General features: G+C 52.2%; 1 protein-coding gene across 1 annotated transcript in view; it reads right to left on the bottom strand.

The window, feature by feature from the left end:
• The window catches only part of DDR2 (discoidin domain receptor tyrosine kinase 2), an 80,299-nt gene that overhangs the window by 22,778 nt on the left and 39,236 nt on the right, over positions 1 to 18,285 (bottom strand). The window contains exons 4-12 of the mRNA XM_067532512.1: positions 18,014 to 18,245; positions 17,151 to 17,298; positions 15,487 to 15,592; positions 14,030 to 14,213; positions 13,193 to 13,436; positions 12,504 to 12,566; positions 4,432 to 4,562; positions 3,643 to 3,853; positions 1,970 to 2,193 (exon numbers count right to left, since the gene is read on the bottom strand). Of these exons, the coding sequence (XP_067388613.1) occupies positions 1,970 to 2,193; positions 3,643 to 3,853; positions 4,432 to 4,562; positions 12,504 to 12,566; positions 13,193 to 13,436; positions 14,030 to 14,213; positions 15,487 to 15,592; positions 17,151 to 17,298; positions 18,014 to 18,245 (1,543 nt within the window). The remainder of the gene's footprint in view (positions 1 to 1,969; positions 2,194 to 3,642; positions 3,854 to 4,431; positions 4,563 to 12,503; positions 12,567 to 13,192; positions 13,437 to 14,029; positions 14,214 to 15,486; positions 15,593 to 17,150; positions 17,299 to 18,013; positions 18,246 to 18,285) is intronic.

Below are 18,285 nucleotides of genomic sequence, written 5' to 3'. Positions count from 1 at the left end.
TAGCACTGTTCTCACTTTTATATCTGAAATTGAATATTCATACTCAATAGCAATTGCCTAATTAGATAATTGTACAAAAATGTGGAATTAAATGCAATATTTTATATGAGCAAAAATGTAATAGATTCATAGATCTTACAATCATAGAACCAGAATGTTAGAAGGGACCACGAGGGTCATCTAGCTAGCCCCCAGTCAAGATGCAGGATTTGTTGTGTCTAAACCATCCAGGACAGATGGCTATCCAGTCTCCTTTTCGAAACCTCCAGCAAAGGAGTTTCCACAACCTCCCTAGGCAGTCTGTTCCATTGCCTGACTGTTCTTACAGTTAGGAAGTTTTTCCTGAGATTTAATCTAAATTGCTATGCTGTAGTGTTAACCCATCGCCTCTTGTCCTGCAGAGAACAACTCTTCTCCATCTTTTTTATAGCAGCCTTTCAAGTATTTGAAGATGGCTATCATGTCCACCCCTCTATCTCCTCTTTTCCAAACTGAACATACCCAGTTCCTTCAGCCTTTGCTCATATGGCTTGAGTTCCATCCCTTTGATCATCTGCGTCGCTCAACACTGGATCCTTTCTAGTTTCTTCTCATCCTTTCTATACATAGTGACCAAAATTGGACACAGTACTCCAGCTGAGTCCTACTCAGCACTGAGTAGAGCAGTACTATCACCTCCTGTGACTTGCATGCTATGCCTCTGTTAATGCAACCTATAATCGCATTTGCTTTTTTTGCAACAGCATCACATTGCTGACTGGTGTTGAGGTTGTGATCCACCACAACTCCCAGATCCTTCTCAGCAGTGCTGCTGCCAAACCAGTTATCCCCCATTCTGCATTTGTGCTTTTGGGTTTTCTTCCCCAAGTGTATCACTTTACATTTGTCTTTGTTGAATTTAATTTTGTTGTCTATAGCACAGTTCTCCAATTTATCAAGATCCCTCTGAATTTTAGCTCTATCCTCCAAAGTATTGGCAACACCCCCCAGCTTTGCGTCATCTGCAAACTTGATCAGTATGGTCCCTATTCCTACATCCAGGTCATTAATAAAAGTATTAAACACCAGACCCAGAACAGAGCCCTGTGGTACCCCATTTGAGATCTCCCTCCAATCCGACATCATTCCATTAGTAGTTGCTCCTGGTCTGCGGTTGTTTAACTAATTGCGTATCCACTTAATGGTAGTTCTGTCAAGCCTGCATTTCTCCAGTTTATTTATCAAAATGTCGTGTGGGACAGCGTCAAAAGCCTTGCTAAGTCCAGGTGTATTATGTCCACCGCATTCCCCCTGTCCACCGACTGGTATCCTGAGTTGCATCATGCTGGTGCATGCACTGTTCCCCCGGGGGCCACAGACCTGGTATTTCTCTGAGTGTTCGGTGGAAAAGGGGCTGGGCACTGCCCGGGAATGCTTCAGAGGGGCTCAGGGACTGGGGGGCACCTTTATTACACTGCTAGGCAAAGTAAGGGCTGGCATTGCCCAGAATAGATTGTTTGAGGGCTCAAAGGCTAGAGGTTTCAGCAAGTCTCCCTCTTGCTGGAGGATAGCAAAGTGACTCCGTCCTGGGCCCTCTGAGAATGTCACCACCTCATCCAGCAGGCGCTCGCCCCTAACAATCCCACACACGCAGCTCCATACTGGGGCATTTGTTCAGCACCGACTTGCAGAAACCAGCATCTCCTTCTGAATAACACCAGATCCCTTCCTGCCGCACCTACCTGGGCCCTGGAGATCTCCCACCCCAGACACCGCCCCAGCTCATCGAGCTTAGCTTGCAAGAAAACCCACCACACCCCAAAGCGGTCCCGCTGCAGGCTGACAGCCAACAGAGCCCTTCATCTCCTTCAGCCCCCGGCTGGAAGAACACGATCATCATTGGCTGTGTTCTGGCAGAATTCTGCTGCTCCATCCGAACGCTGCACACGGGAGCAGACAGGGTCTGGAGAGCCCATGACAGGACACTCACCTCCCCAAACTGGCCTTCTCCAAGCTTCTCCTTGAAGGTGAGCAGTTTCCTAGGGAACTCTTCCACTGCCACATCTTTGCCCGAGATCAGGTCCATGGTTATGGCAGGCACAGAGTAGGTGTTGCTGCCTGTCACCCCCTGCAGATTCACAATGTCAGCCTCCGCGTAATGGGGGACCCCGTCAGGGCCACTTGCCTGGGCTGGTTTGGTGACTCCACTGCAGCCTGGGAAGAGAAGAGCATGAGAATGCCTCTGCAGCTCAGCACCTATTCCCTGGAGTCCAAGTCACACACAATGCTCGGGGTCACCTGCTTTCCCAGCTGCTAGGGGAGGACAGACCAGGCTCTGGTGGAGGTTAGAGGGATCTGAGACCTGTACAGTTTTCTCAACTCCCTGAAACTTCCAAATTTCCAACCTGGTTATGATTGGTGCCATGAGTGACGCAACAGGACAGAGGGGAAGACCAAACTTTTGCCCCCTGCTCAGAAGGCATCACTGAGTTCTCCAAAACCATGTCTTGGAGCAGTTCCAATTGTTCCTTCCTATCTGATTGATTTTGCATTTGTCACTATTACATTTCCAGGTGACATCATGCTGCCCAGTCCCCTAGCCTGGTTAGAAGTTCCTCCTCCAGTCCTGACTAATGTGAAAAGAGGCAACGTGAGCTAGCAGATAGAGCCCTGTGATTCAGGAAACTCAGGCTCTATGCCTGGCTCTGCCGCTGGGTGATCTCGGGAGAATCACTTCCCCACTCCATGCCTTGGTTTCCCCAGCTGTAAAATGGAGATAATGAAGGACACTGAACTACTTGCTAAAATGCTTTGAGTTCTCTAGATGGAAAGCACTAGATATGAGCTATGTATTTTTTGTTAAATAGTTTTATCATCTGTACATTTTGCCACCTCACTTTTCCAGATCTTTGATAAAAAGGTAACCAGCCAACACAATACAAATGTCAAATTCCATACTAAGCTGAAATACTTGCAGTGTGAACTGTCTTAGTTTCTGATCCCTCAAATCCGTGACTATGTGCTGAGACTTATTTCACTAGCCAACACGCTGCACACAGCAAGGGCAAATTGAAATTTTGTAATTAAATAAAATATTCAGCCCATGGCTCAGGGAGACTGGGGTTGGGACCAGGATAGGGACCTAGGGCCTCTAGGCTGCTGGTTCAAATTTACTTCACCTTGGTAGTGGGCTAAAGTCACTCCCCATCGGGGTGGTTGTCATGTGATGTGATTCCCACATGATGTGTAACGGTCTCACGCCATTTCCCAGTGGATGCTTGACCAGTGCTGGCTGAAATTTTTCTGTCTAAACAGTAGATGTAGTCCAACCAAGAAGCCCGGCCTATGGAGGCAGCACCTGAACTACAACTCTCATGAGGTGCTGCGGCAGGCATTTTCAAGCCACAAGCTGTCGGCCAAAATTTTTCAGTTTTCGAATTAGCACTAAAAAATTCCACAGGGCAACATGTTTTCTGTTCTGCCCAGCTCTACACATGACTCCGCCGCAAGTCCTTTGAGCCAGACTAAATGCCACTGCTACCCGTCTGGACGCCTGCGGATGTGGGATCAGGGCCAGGCAAAGGAGTGCTCAGAGAAAGTGCTGCTCACTTATTTGCTCAAATAAGGCTGTGTTAGCTGCAGAACTTGCTTGTTAATTCTCACCTGCCTCTTCATCTCCCAGGGCAAACTCCGGCAGTTTGCGGATCAACCGCGAGGGCTCCTGGTAGTCTGGGCCCAGGGGGAAGATGCGGTCATAGGTGGAGTTGGACTCCTGCTCGCTGGATGAGGAGGAGCGGTTGTGGTTGAACATGCTGGATTCGCTAGGCAGGGAGAGGCTGACGGTCATTTCATCATCCAGCATCCGACGAGAAGCCTGAGAGACAGGGACACAGACAGAGAAAGTACAGGGACATGGCAAAGGATGGTCCTGTCTCTGGACAGGCAAACAGGCCCAGGGGACCAAAGCAGGTAGACAAAATGTCCTGTGTGGCAGACTGGGGCTGGAACACAACCTTCCTGTAAACCAGGCTGGGCTGATGAGCCATGGGGGGGAAGGGGAATAGTCCTCTGAACCGAGGGGGCTGCAAGGAAAGTATCCCTTGAACTGACAAGGGGGGCCCCAGCAGGAGGGAGGCTCCCAGAGCCCAGGCTCCAGCCTGAGCCTGAACGTCCACACAACAATTTTACAGCCCCACAAGCAACAAGCCATGTTGCGGGTTGTTTACTCCAGTGTAGACGTACCCGCAGTGGCTGGGGTGAAATCAGTCTGCACGAGCAGGTCCATGCACGTGCCCGTGAGCTTCAGGGGGATGTATGTGGTGCACACCATCTGGCCCGGCCTCCCCTCAACACACTACACTAGCCTCAGGGCTGTGTGGGCTCATGTGCAGCCATGGGAATTAACCTAGAGCTGGCAGAGCCCTTTTCAAGAAGCCTCTGGGCTCTGATTACCTTCTCCAGCATTTTCTGCCAGAATTGCCTCCACAGGATGATGACAATGATGGCCACTAGGATGAAGATGATGGCCACCAGACAGCCGATTAGGATGCGCGTGTTGCTGTCATCCGCCTTGAGGGTTGGATCTGTCAGAAGGACAGAGAGAGCAGTTGTCGTCACGTCGGGGGCTGGATCTAACTCGGGTTCTCACGGACCAGTAGATCTCAGTCACTGGCAAGTCTACCAGGCTAGTACTTGAGGGCTCACTGTCCCTACAGGGAGGCTAAATTGGGCATCTGTCCATAGCAAGGAGCAGTGCAAAACTGTACCACCCACAGCACCTTGCACCCACTCCGTCCCTGGCTCCCAGTTTGACATACTGTCCACAGCCGGAGCAGATACCCGCAGCGTGGCCAGCACGCTGGGGGTTGCTGCCAATCCTCTGCCCGTTCTCCAACCCCTCCCCCCATGTGCAGCAGGAGCCACAACTGCATGGAACCAGCTCTCTGCCCCATATATTGACTGAGAAGGTGCAGGGCCCTGCCAAATTCACAGCCGTGAAAAACATGTAACAGATCATGAAATCTGGCCTCCTCCGTGTAATCTGCCAGGGCTTCCACCAGGCACCGGCTTCAGCTGCCTGTCCTGGTGGGGCTCAGAAACGGGACTCTCTCTCTTCATCTGCAGGGGCTGCTCCCAGGTCTGGGTCAGACCCACCTCCAGGAACCTCCCCGGCTTCAGAAAGCTCTGCACCTCTGCCCCGCTTCCTGTCCACATCGCTCCCCAGCCACACAGGGAGATTCTTGCAGCCAAGGGAGGTTCCCTGAGGTGGGTCTAACCGAGCTCCAGAAGCGGACCCCGCAGGAGAAGAGAAAGTCCCATCCCTCCCCAGCCCAGCCAGGACTAGCAACTGGAGCCACTGAATTCTATAATAACTGCAGCACAGCTGGCATCTGAAGAAGAGCTGGAAACAGAATGGGTTGAAACCCAAAACTTCTGTTCTGCAGGAAAAGCTGACACCCGCCAAAAATAAAAATCAAATCAAATCATTCTGAATCAGAAAAAGTCTAAATTCCTGGGAAAAAAAACCCCAAAACAAAAAACAAACTTTATCATATTATAGATACACTAATAGAAAAGTGGAAATGTTTTGACTATTGTGTCATAGCGTGTTATTTGCAGCATTGTTGTAGCTCTGTTGGTCCCGGGAAAGTAGAAAGACGAAGGGGTGCATTAAGAGGAGGTTACTTACATGTACCTAGTGGTTCTTTGCGGCGTGCGGTCCCTATTTGTATTCAAAATGTGCGTGCGGATGCTCGCCATGTGCCAGAGCCAGAAGTTTTTTTTTGTTTTTTTTTTGTTTTTTTTTAGCAGTGTCTGATAACCTGCACTTTCGTCATGCCTCTCTTGTGCTCGCAGCCAAAGGTATAATAGGCCACGCAGGTCGATGCCTCTCCGGTGACCCTGACTGCCGCGTAGTCTAGTCTGCAGCAGAGGGGATGAAGGGCGGATGTAGGACTACAGATAGGAACACACCTCCAATTACAGGTAAGTAACCACCTTGTCTTCGAGTGACGGTCCCGGTGTGTACTCCAAACGTGGGTGAGTAGTGAGCAGAGGTCAGCATGGAGGTGGATGCAAGGAAGCGAGAGGAAGTGCAGCCTGCAGCACGGCCTGGCCCATGGCAGTGTCCTCAACCAGCCCTGGAGCGATGGCGTAGTGAAATGTGAACGTGTGCGTGGAGCGCCTTGCGACAAGACGTCCCTAGGCTGGCTGAGGTGGCTGCTTGCACCCACGTGCAATGCGCTGTAACTCTCTCGGGCAGCGGCAGTGCGCTGGATAGAGGGCAGCATTCGCAAATGCACCCAGAGACCCATTTGGCGATTCGCTGGGAGGAGAGAGTCTGGCCCTCAGACTGGTCAGCAATGGCCACAAACAGTTTCTTCGATGCGCGAAAGGTCCTGTGGAGGTAGAACGCCAGCGCACAACAGATGCCGAGGGAGTGCGGGATCCTGTGCGCACGGGAGGCGTGTGGTTTGGAACAGGAGACGGGGAGGTGAATGGACTGACGGAGGAGAAACTCCAACACTGCCTTTGGAGGAACCCAGGGTGGCGCCGTAAGGAACATGTTATCCTTGTGGAATACACTGTGGGGAGAGGCGGGGGGGAGAGAGGTCAGCCATCATGGCCCCAAGTTCACTGACCCATCTAACTAAGGAAATGGCCCCTAAGAACATGACTTCCATGGAGAGATGAGAGAGGGAGCATGTTGCCATTGGCTCAAAGGGTGGCTTCGTAAGGGCAGAAAGAACAAGGTGAGGGTCCCATGGGGTGTGGGCCTTGCAGAAAGGTACTGAGGAGACCTTTCATGAAACAGACGGTGGTGGGGTGTGTAATACACACAGGTGCCATCCACGGGGTGGAGAAAGGCACCGAGCGCTGCGCACATAGAGCTGAGGGCAAGGTCCGACAGTTTGGGCCAAAGGAGGTAATTGAGGAGGCTAGGTATGGCTATCCGACTCATGAGTGGTGATGGCGGCGAGCACATGAGGTAAATCGTTTCCATTTAGCTCGATAGCAGGTCCCGGTGAATTCTCTCCAGCTTTGGGTTAGGATGTGTCACATTGGGGTGGAAGCATGCTTTGTCTACCCCTGAGCCCCACCCAAAAACCAGGCCATGAGGTGAAGAGGGCCCAGATTGGGATGCTGGACTCTGCCCTGATCTTGTGTGAGTGGAACTGGGCACATTCGGAGGCGGAGCAGTGTGCAGGTGGAGAGTCTGAGGAGGTTCATGAACCAAAACTGAGAGGGCCAGAATGGGGCTATCAGCATTATGGCAGCTTGGTCCCCGCAAATCTTGCGCAACACTCACAGGAAGAGGGAATGGCGGGGAAAAGGCACAGCAGAGGTCAGGTGTCCAGGGGAGGAGAAGAATGTCACCTTGCAAGTCCTTCCTTATGGCTCTCCTGGAACAAGAAAGGGGCAACTTGCAGCTCTTGCGAGTGGCGCAGGACGCCCCGTTTGTGGAAGAGTGGCACTGTGCAATCCCCACTCATGGCTGAGGTCAAGTCCCTGCTGAGAGCATCGGCTAGGGAATTTTGGGAGCCCAGGAGGTACGTGGCTTGGAGCATCATTGGGCACTTGATGCACCAGTTCCCAAGATGCATGGACTTGGAGCAGAGGGAGGGTTGGCGCACGCAATTGCTGCGACGTTGTCGTAGAGCAGTTGAATACAGCGGGACCAGTATGGCCAAATTGAAGGGTCCCTGGGCATTGGTGGGCCGTACAGGTAAGGGGACCAGGCCACTGCAGCAGGACTGTAAGCTGGGGACCTTGGCAGTCTGGGTTGCGAGTCTGGGCTCCAAGGAGGTACAGGAGAGAATGAGGTCCCGGTGCTCAGAGGCCCTCGGACTCCACAGATGGTTCTGGCAGTGGAGGGGAGGGGACTGTCGGTACTGGAGGGCTGTGATGCAGCAATGAGACACGCTTCTCCGGTAGCAGCAGCAAAGGCTTGTCGACCAGAGAGGGGAGGCAGTGCTCCAGACATGCCAAAGGGCCCAGGCAGCATCAGCCGTGCCAGTCGATGTGAGGGGTGCAGAGGCCCAGGCGGTGCACGGCCCGGTGAGGGTGCCGGTATGGGTACCAGGGCCATCATCGATACTGCCGGATCCCATTTGTGCTTTGCCTTGCCCCCAGCATGGGGCAGTTTGGCTCTGGCCCAGTTGGAATGTGCATGACCTCTCTCGTGACCTGGCCCAGGGAGGAAATGCTGCACTTATGAGCAGACCGGGCTGGGGATCTGCTCTGATGCCCATGTCCATGTTTTTTTCCCCATGGCAGGGCTTATCCATCGCCTAAGGTACCAACAGACACAGGGCCTGAGAGGTGCTCGGAGGGGAGCTCACCGAGGGTGACAATCTCTGTACTAGTGATCCTACCGGTCCCAGATCCACAACTTCCTCCGTTAAGACCTTCTGCAGGCAAAGTTCTCGAGCCTCCCACATTCGGGGCGAGATGGACATACAAATCAAACTGCAGCTGCGATGTGAACCTGGGTGAGGCAGTACAGGCAACACTGGTGCCCATCGGTCACAGAAAACGAGCGCAGGCAAGAGACACGGGAAGGGGTTCTGTGAGCACGAGGGGATGCACAACGCACATGCGGGTCAACAGACATTGCTAAGTAAACCTTCCAGCTCCGGTGCCTGTGCCCCCACGGGTTGGAATACATATAGGGATCGTCACCCACAGAAGAATATATTTTATTGGACCAACTTAGATCTTACTGGGCTTAGACAGAACAGTAGGCTTTTCAAAAGTTGGTCCAGTAAAAGATATTCCCTCACCCACCTTGTGTGTCTCACAATATGTCATGTCATTTAGATTATACTATATTATAAAATGGTTATTGCTTTGGTTTGGTAATTGGTATTTCCTATTTTAAATAAATAATAATATAATGCATGATAGAAATTTGAAATAAAAAGTCATTTGGAAATTAAAATGTTGAACATTTTCTAAACGAAATCTCCTCAAAATCCAAAAGTTCTGGTGGAAAAATGATCTCCTGGAAAATTTCCAATCTGCTCTAGCTGAAGGTTTAAGCAATTTGTGGTTGTGGAATAAGCATGTTAGCTGGATGGGTCTGATAAAATGATCAGCCATGAAAGAGTAAACAACACTGAGGGCTTGTCTATACTTATCTCCGAGATTCGGCAGCAATCAACTAGAGTTATGCAAGCTATGCAAAAAACTTGCGTAACTCCCGTCAACTTCTCTGCTTTTCTTCTGTGCACCGTCTTCACTGCACTGCACTAATGGGAACTGTGTTCCCATCGACGCAGAGCTACGCCAGTTGAGAACGTGGTCTTAATACATCAATTTCTGGATCGACTGAGCGGGTCTTCACTGACCACTCAGTCGATCCAGAGAAAAATTGATCTGACGGTGGCAAATTTGCTGCTGTTAGTGAAGACGTAGCCTGAATTAAAACGCCATTGAGGTGACTGGGGCAGTTCACACCTCTCCAAGCTCTTGTTTCAGGAAGCCTGCAGACTCAGGAAGACTCGCTTGGTTTGGGCCTGGAAGATTACCTTTACAACCCTTAGGGACTCATGGCTACAGAAGGCATTTAGATACCATGGCAATGGATGACCTTATACACATCTATAGAGATGGATAGAAACTCTCATAAGCCACATCATCATGAGAGGTGTTTCTATGCCCGTCACCACAAAATAGCACTTTGTTGTATCTGCATAATCTCTGGCTATGGCAGCAGCTGTTATGCTTATACTGTTATGCTTATATCTGGGAAAATAGATAAAGGAGTTTGAAGCGCAAGTGGAGATAAGTCAGTTGAGTGTCTCTGGGTTAAGCTTAGAAGCAAGAACAATAAGCGTGATGTCGTGGTGGGTGTCTGTTACAGACCACCAGACCAGGAGGATGAGGTAGATGAGGCTTTCTTTACTCAACTAGGGAAAGTTTCCAGTTCACAGGACCTGATTCTCATGGGAGACTTCAATCACCCTGACATCTGTTGGAAGAGCAATACAGCAGAGCACAAACAATCCAGGAAGTTTTTGGAGGGTGTCACAGACAATTTCCTGGTGCAAGTGCTGGAGCAACCAACTAGGGGCCGTGCTTCTCTTGACCTGCTGCTCACAAACAGGGAAGATTTGGTAGGAGAGGTAGAAGTAGATGGCAACCTAGGCAGCAGTGACCATGAGATGGTCGAGTTCAGGATCCTGACAAAAGGAAGAAAGGAGAACAGCAGGATACGGACCATGGACTTCAGAAAAGCGGACTTTGACTCCCTCAGGGAACTGATGGGCAGGATTCCTTGGGAGGCTAATATGAGGGGGAAAGGAACCCAAGAGAGCTGGCTGTATTTTAAAGAAACCTTATTCAGGGCACAGGAGCAAACCATCCCGATGTGCAGAAAGAACAGCAAATATGGTAGGCATCCAGCTTGGCTTAACAAAGATGTCCTTGGCGAACTTAAACGCAAAAAAGAAGCTTACAAGAAGTTGAAGCTTGGTCAGATGACTAGGGAGGATTATAAAAACACTGCTCGAACATGCAGGAATGAAATCAGGAAGGCCAAAGCGCAATTGGAGTTGCAGCTAGCAAGGGACATGAAGGGGAACAAGAAGGGTTTCTACAGGCATGTTGCCAACAAGAGGAAGATTAGGGAAAGTGTGGGCCCCTTAGAGAATGAGGGAGGCGACCTAGTGACAGAGGATGTGGAGAAAGCTGAGGTACTCAATGCCTTTTTTGCCTCTGTCTTCACAGACAAGATCAGCTCCCAGACTACTGTACAGGGTGGCACAGAATGGGAAGGAGGCGAACATCCCGCAGTGCTGAAGGAACAGGTCCAAGACTATTTAGAAGGATTAGACATACACAAGTCCATGGGGCCGGATGCAATGCACCCGAGGGTGCTGAGGAAGTTGGCTGAGGTGATTTCAGAGCCATTGGCTATTATCTTTGAAAGCTCGTGGCAACAGGGGGAGGTCCCTGAGGACTGGAAAAAAGCAAATATAGTGCCCATCTTCAAAAAAGGGTGGAAAGAGGAAGGGGAACTACAGACCGGTCAGCCTCACTTCAATCCCTGGAAAAATCATGGAGCAGGTCCTTAAGGAATCCATTTTAAAGCACTTGGAAGAGAGGAGGGTGATCAGGAACAGTCAACACGGATTCACCAAGGGAAAGTCATGCCTGACCAACCTGATTGCTTTCTATGATGAGGTGACTGGCTCTGTGGATGTAGGGAAGGCGGTGGATGTGATATACCTTGACTTTAGCAAAGCTTTTGATACTGTCTCTCACAATATTCTTATCAGCAAGTTAAAGAAGTATGGGTTGGATGAATGGACTATAAAATGGATAGAGAACTGGCTAGGGCATAGGGCTCAACGAATAGTGATCAATGGCTCCATGTCTAGCTGGCAACCAGTCACAAGCGGAGTTCCCCAGGGGTCGGTCCTGGGGCCGGTTTTGTTCAACATCTTTATTAATGATCTGGAGGATGGGGTAGATTGCACCCTCAGCAAGTTTGCGGATGACACTAAGCTGGGGGGAGTGGTAGATACCCTGGAAGGTAGGAATAGGATAACAGAGTGACCTAAACAAACTGGAGGATTGGGCCAAAAGCAATCTGAGGTTCAACAAAGAAAAGTGCAGAGTCCTCCACTTAGGAAGGAAGAATCCCATGCACAGCTATAGACTGGGGAGCGACGAGCTAGGCAGCAGCTCTGCAGAAAAGGACCTGGGGGTAACAGTGGATAAAAAGCTGGATATGAGCAGTGTGCCCTGGTTGCCAAGAAGGCTAATAGCATATTGGGCTGCATTAGGAGGGGCATTGCCAGCAGGACGCAGGAAGTGATTATTCCCCTCTATTCGGCATTGGTGAGGCCGCATTTAGAATATTGTGTCCAGTTTTGGGCCCCCCACTACAAAAAGGATGTATGTACAAGTTGGAGAGAGTACAGCGGAGGGCAACAAAAATGATTAGGGGGCTGGAGCACAGGAGTTATGAGGAGAGGCTGAGGGAACTGGGCTTTTTTAGTCTGCAAAAGAGAAGAATGAGGGGGGATTTGATAGCAGCCTTTAACTACCTGAAAGGGGGTTCCAGGGAGGATGGGGCTAGGCTGTTCTCAGTGGTGGCAGTTGACAGAACAAGGAGCAATGGTCTCAAGTTGCAGGGCGGGAGGTCTAGGTTGGACATTAGGAAAAAGTTTTTCACTAGGAGGGTGGTGAAGCACTGGAATGGGTTACCTAGAGAGGGGGTGGAATCTCCATCTTTAGAGGTTTTTAAGCTGAGGCTTGACAAAGCCCTGGCTGGGATGACATAGCTGAGGTTAGTCCTGCTTTGAGCAGGGGGTTGGACTAGATACCTCCTGAGGTCCCTTCCAACTCTAATATGCTATGATTCTATGATTCTATGGAGGTGATTCTGGTGCCCTTATTCTAAAGTGGCTGCACTTTATCCAGTGGTCAATCCTTCCTCGCAGGGCTGTGCCACCTCTGCAGACTTCATGGGAACCAGGAGCCCATCGAGCGTCCACACAGCGTATCCCACCTACCGTATGTGGTGGGTGCTCCGGGCGATTCGGGAGGTGCTCCGGAGTTGTTGTACATGGCTGCATCTGAGAAACAGAATTGAGGATGAGTCAGTGATGCTCGCATGCCTGTCCCAGATTCATGTCACAGCCCACAGTCTACCTGGCCCTGCAAAAGGTTCCTAGCTCTGTCCAGCCCAGGTTACCACAACTCAGGCCAGTCTGAATTCTAAAACCTCCCAGCGCAAATCCACCACTAAGGGCAGTTTGCAGGAGAACGTTCCCATTGTACGGTGTGCTACTATTTTAACAAATATTCAGGACTTCTGCTCTCCCCTCAAAACCCTGCTCCGCCACCGGATGAACGCTATAGCTATTGGTACCACGGGAAAGCCCTAGTACCCTTTTTCCACAGGTTGATCAGGAACTACTATTCTCCCTGCCGGGTAACATAGGAACAAGGGGACGTTCCATGGAACTGCAAGGTGAGAAATTCCAAACCAACAAGAGGAAATACTTTTTCAACACAACATGTGATTAGACAGTGGAACTCACTGCCACAGGAAATCCACAGGGCCAAGAATTTCACAAGATTCAAAAATGGACTAGACATTTATATGGCTATCAAGAAGATCCAACGTTACCATTATGAATGATGAACATTTTGGAAAGGACACTGAACCCCCTCCATCCTCTCACCCCTCTGGTAGTACCTGACTGGAACGTGATCTCGCTGAACATCATCCAGGTGTCAGCAAAGTAATACTGGCATTTGATGGCACTAGCCATGCGGTGAAGGAAGGGCACGGTGACGAACCGCGCGCTGGGGTTGACGTCATCCAGCACCAGCACAGAGGAGATGGTGTTTGGCTCCCACTCGCTGGCATCAGAGCGGAAATAGCACTGGACCTCCTTGAAGATCTTCACCCCCTTGGCAAACATATTGTTGCAGTGTACCTGTGGGGAGTCCCAGAGTCCCAGGTGAGCTCGACACGCAGGACAACTCCATAGGAATCAAAGACGCTGGGACAGTCACACAGATCACACTACCTCGGGTGGCACCTTCACCTAGAGCCCTAGCCTGCCAAGAGGCCCAGGAGGACGTTTCCCTTAGCATTCAGCCATAGGAGGTCCCAACGGAGTGAGTCTTTGGTCTCATTTCAGTCACTAATTAGAAACAAGGGCCCATTAGGTCACCCATGGGCAGGGCTAGTAAGTGGGGCAGCAGATCAGGGCTGAGCAGAGCAGCATGAGGAGCTGGACCAGGAGCTGGTGGCCAGGGCTGAGGGGCCATGCACGGAAGCTGCCCCCAAAAGGTTTAGCTTTGCCTCACTCATGCACACTATCCCCGAGGCGCGATGCGCCGCACGCAGGGCAGACTGCATCTAGACTCCAGGGCCCTGCGTTGGCATTTTGCGAGGCACATGACAAAGTCAGAGCCCTAGTGACTTTCCAGAAGGCACCTTCTGCAGGCAGGCCCGCATTCTGAGACAGAAGCGCCCGAGGTGCTGCCGATGTTACCGGGAAAGGGGGTCCCTGGAGCCACAGACCTTCATGGTGGTGAAGTTTCTGATCCGGTCAAATTCGAACATGATTTCGACGTAGCCCCCGGCGGTGCTCTCATTGCGCCATCCCACGTAGTCGTAGCCCGGCCACATGTGGTACTCGTGGGTCTGCGTGAAGTCATCCAGGCCAGAAACACCATCCGTCAGCTGGCCCAGCCCCTCCGTCATGCTGTCAGACACCGGGGCAAGAAACCAGGGGGTGAGAGTCTCTGCTCTCTGCCCTGCTTCCTGTCCCCCCATCCCACCGACATTGGGGAGCGTACAGTCGACAAGGGGATTTTTCATAAATGCTTAAAAAAACTGGAGGGTTTTTGAGTTATAACTTCTTAACATCACGAAACCCTAACTCTTTTCTTGCCCGCTGCCCTGGGAGCCACTGCCACCTGTTTTCATAACACAGCGGCTCCGCAGCCCTGGGCAGCCTGACCTGGGTTAGCATCGTAGAGGGGTTTAGGAAAATTTGGCTCCTGTGTGTGCAGTTAAAGAACCTGGATGGATGGGAGGCAGGGACAGACAGACTAAAATGTTCAAACCTGGAAATCTAAAGTTCGGCCCCTAAATAAACAGGGCCTGATTTTCCAAGGGACTCAGCACCTGCTGCTCCCAATCTGTCCGCAAATCCCCTGCGACTGGATTTGGGGTGCCTCTATTATTGTGGGGTTGCTGCTAAGCCCTGGACTGTGCAGCCTGTGCTCAGCAGGAGTGGGCTCTCATTAGCATGCATGCTGCAGGCACTGGTTGGTGTCTTGGTCTTAGAGAAGGAAGCACCGAAGTATTTGTTTGGGCAATAGAGAGCCCATTTCAAGAAATACACTGACCGTGACCAGATATAAGGGCTAGAAGGTGGCAAGGATCCTTTGTAAACTCCTGGGAGGAATTACAGGAGCTGCTTGGCTTTGTGTGTTGTGGGAAACCACTATTACCTCCAACTTGGGGAGATCTCAGTGGGCTGCTTCAGTTACCCAGGAGCTCTCAGAGACCCCCCAACACACCTTCCAGAGTTTTCTCAGTCTCCCAGCACATGACAGAGGACCTGGGCTGAACTGTCATTATACAATCTCCAGGAACAATGGATATTTTCTCAGCAAGAGGAAATGACTTGCACCTTTGTTGGCCAAGTGCCTCCTTCCTTCTGTGCTTATGGCCAGGAGAAGATGGTTTTGTTTAACTGAGCACATCCCCCAGCCCTCCTGCTTACAGGAGCACAATCCCTGCCGAGCGAGGCTGCTATTAGTTAGTTCATGGAGTGCTGATGATGTGCTCGGTGCTGTACAAAATCAAAAGGAGCTGATGAGTCAGTCAGGTTTCCACCAAGGGGCTTCTCACAGAATGGTGCTGGAGGGCTATTTTTGTGGAGCCCTTAGTAAAACATTGGTAGCTTGTCATTGCCTGTAAAACCGCTCCACGCACCTTCCCAGGCAAGGAGCTCTCTGGGAACTCACCTGTAGCCAAAAGCGCCGTCATACACAGAATCGTTCAAGTAAATGACCGTGCCGCCAGGAAGGACGAACTGCTGGCCCGCAGGAGCATTGTAGGAAACCAGCCCATCTGCCAGAGCAATCAGCCAGGAATTAGCATCCCCCCAGACAACAGCATCCTTCCCAGTGGGGTTTGCAATAGTTCTCCCGGACAAACACAAAGGAGAGCGCCGTACAACATCCACCCAGCTATGAGGCTCCAGCTCACAGCAGAGACAAGGGGCGAGCTCAGACACAGAGTGGGCTCCTCCGTAACGTTTCCCACCCAAGAGAGGCGAGAGAACGGCTGGGGAGAGAACTGGCCAGGCGGACAAATAGGGCAGGGATGATATCAGGCCAGCAGAGGTATGGGCCAAGAATTGCAAACCCCCACTGCCAGCTGTCTCTCCTCCCTCACCCCCATTGCCAGCCACAGCCCTTTGCAAACTCCCAATGCTAGCCATGGGCCCTCCCTCCGCCACAGTCAGCCACAACCACCCTCCATTGCTGCCACGCCCCATACATCTCCACATTGCCAGCCACGGCCCCTCGCTCAGCTCCATTACAGCCCCGACCCCTCGCAACCTTCCATTGCCAGCCATGGCCCCTTGCACACTCCATTATGGCCCTGGCCTCTCACAAACCTTCATTCCCAGACATGGCCCTTCACACACCCCCACTGCTGCCACATTCCCTTACCAGCCTCACTTGCCATCCACGGCCCCTTGCCACACCCCTATTGCAAGCCACAGCCCCTCGTAAATCCCCACTGCCACCACGGATCCTTCATTGCCAGCCATGCTCCCTGTGGCGGGGTGTACAGACCCCCCGGCCCTGCCGTGCTGCAACTGCAAAGCCTACACTTGCTGGAGGGACTTACAAGGGGAAGTCGAGCAGCTGAGAAGGGACAGGGGCAGACCTGTGCTCCAAGCACCTGGAAAAAGCATCCCAGGAACTCTTGCAATTGAGGCTTGGACATGCTGATCTGCCCAAGCCTGCAAAGGAGGGACTGGGGGCTTTGGAAGATCAGAGACTTTAATGTTGTGTTGTCAGTTCCTTATTTTACCTTGCAGGAAGCGGGGACAGTGGTTTGAAGTGACTCAGGAAGGCAGCTGCGTAATGCCTCCAGGTGCCGATCTCAGCTGCCTACCAGTGGGTCCCAGATCCCCCACCAAGCCCTAAGAAGGGGACAGTGACAGAAGTCCAGCCCTGGTGGGGAACCTAGTTGGGGAGACCCTAAAGGTGCAAGGGTCCAGAACCTGGGATCCCGGCCCAAGGGGGAAAGCGCTGAAGCCCTTGCTGACTTCTGAAGAGTTCCACATCATTGGACTGTGTGCGCGCCCTGGAAAGGGGTGGATTCGAATGTGTGACCCAGCCCAAGGCAGCACTAATGATGAGTGTCCCCTCGCAAGCCTCATTGTCAGCCAGAGCCCTCCACCAGTCCCTGTTGCCTGGAGCACCACGCAGACAGATGCATTGCCCTGGTTTGCACTCCAGCAATGCACGTGGGGTGTTACGTCAGATCCCATCAGTCCCGCAAACACAGCACAGGGTCCCACTGCCACAGCCCCGTTACCCTGCAGCGCATCTGGCCCCCGATGCACGGAACGGGAAATGGGGGTGTGGTGCCCTTGCAAACCCCAGCTCACCGAGCCAGGCGCAGCCGTAGAGCTCCACTCGCAGGCAGACGTTCATCGAGTGGTCGGTGATGGGAATGAAGCGTATGAAGCGAGCTATGATTGGCGGCTCCAGGTCCTTGAGAACGATGTCATACGGGTTGGTGTTTCCATCCAGCTCCTGCAGACAACAGACACTAGGTGGCAAAGGGGACAGATGCTGCGCAGTGGGGAGAGACAGTTCTCACACCCCACCGGCCTTTGAGTGTGGCACTTCTGCATCAGTTTCAGCATCTTCCCAGCTGTGCATGAGGCTTTGCCGCAGTTAGGGGCCCAGGCATGGTAGTGGATACATCTGTGCCCTGCAGCGAGCTTCCGTCCAGCACTACAGCCGTGGCAGGCTGCATGGTGCTCTTGTTGAGGCTGCACCGGGGCAGGCAGGAGAGTGGATTGGCACAAATGGGCAGGGAGCGGGGAAGCTTGCACTTTGACCAACACCTGCCTGGGCGCTCCACATCCGGTATGTGATCAGCATCTTCACCAGCATTTGCCAATACTCCAGCGACCAAGGCCCTGATTGCCCCAGAAAGGGATGGCGACACTCTCCCCTCACCCAGCCAGGCCACGGGCGTTCTCCGTCCCAGGCAATGGTGTTCTGCCTGCCGGCCAGCCACTACTCCTAGCCTGAACGCCTGTAAGTCGGAGTGGCAGCTATACAGATTCCTGGCCTACCTGGTGCTGGATTTGCACCCCAGGCCCGTATGTGCCAGGGCAGCAACATGTGCTTTGGGCCCAGTCTGAGCTTGGTGGCTCATCCCATGTGCATGGCCCCCTCCCCTTCTCCAGGGCAGTGGGATCCCAGCAGGGAAGATCTATTGGCCTCCCCCGCTCCTTACCTGCTTCCCGTGCCGGTTCCTCCAGGAAATCCAGCGGGTGCCATCCCGGCTGTAATTGATCTTGTACATGGGTGCAAACTCGTTGCCATGGCCACCCGCGTGTCGCCCCTGGGTCCCCACCAGGGTGATAAAGTGCAGAGCGTGCAAGTCGATCTGAAGAAACTCCTTGAGGTCATCCGGCTCCACCGGGATCTCTGGACACCAGGCCCCATCGCCCTCCTCCGAATCCAACCTGGGGCAGCGTGGGTGGGGGGGAGCACAGAGGAGAGTCA

The sequence above is a fragment of the Emydura macquarii genome, unplaced genomic scaffold, assembly GCF_026122565.2.
Source record: "Emydura macquarii macquarii isolate MOO-44397 ecotype Brisbane River unplaced genomic scaffold, CSIRO-AGI_Emac_v2 contig_3287, whole genome shotgun sequence".
Lineage (NCBI taxonomy): Eukaryota > Metazoa > Chordata > Testudines > Chelidae > Emydura > Emydura macquarii.
Note: the sequence above shows the minus strand (reverse complement) of the source record. Positions and strands in the feature narration are given on the sequence as shown.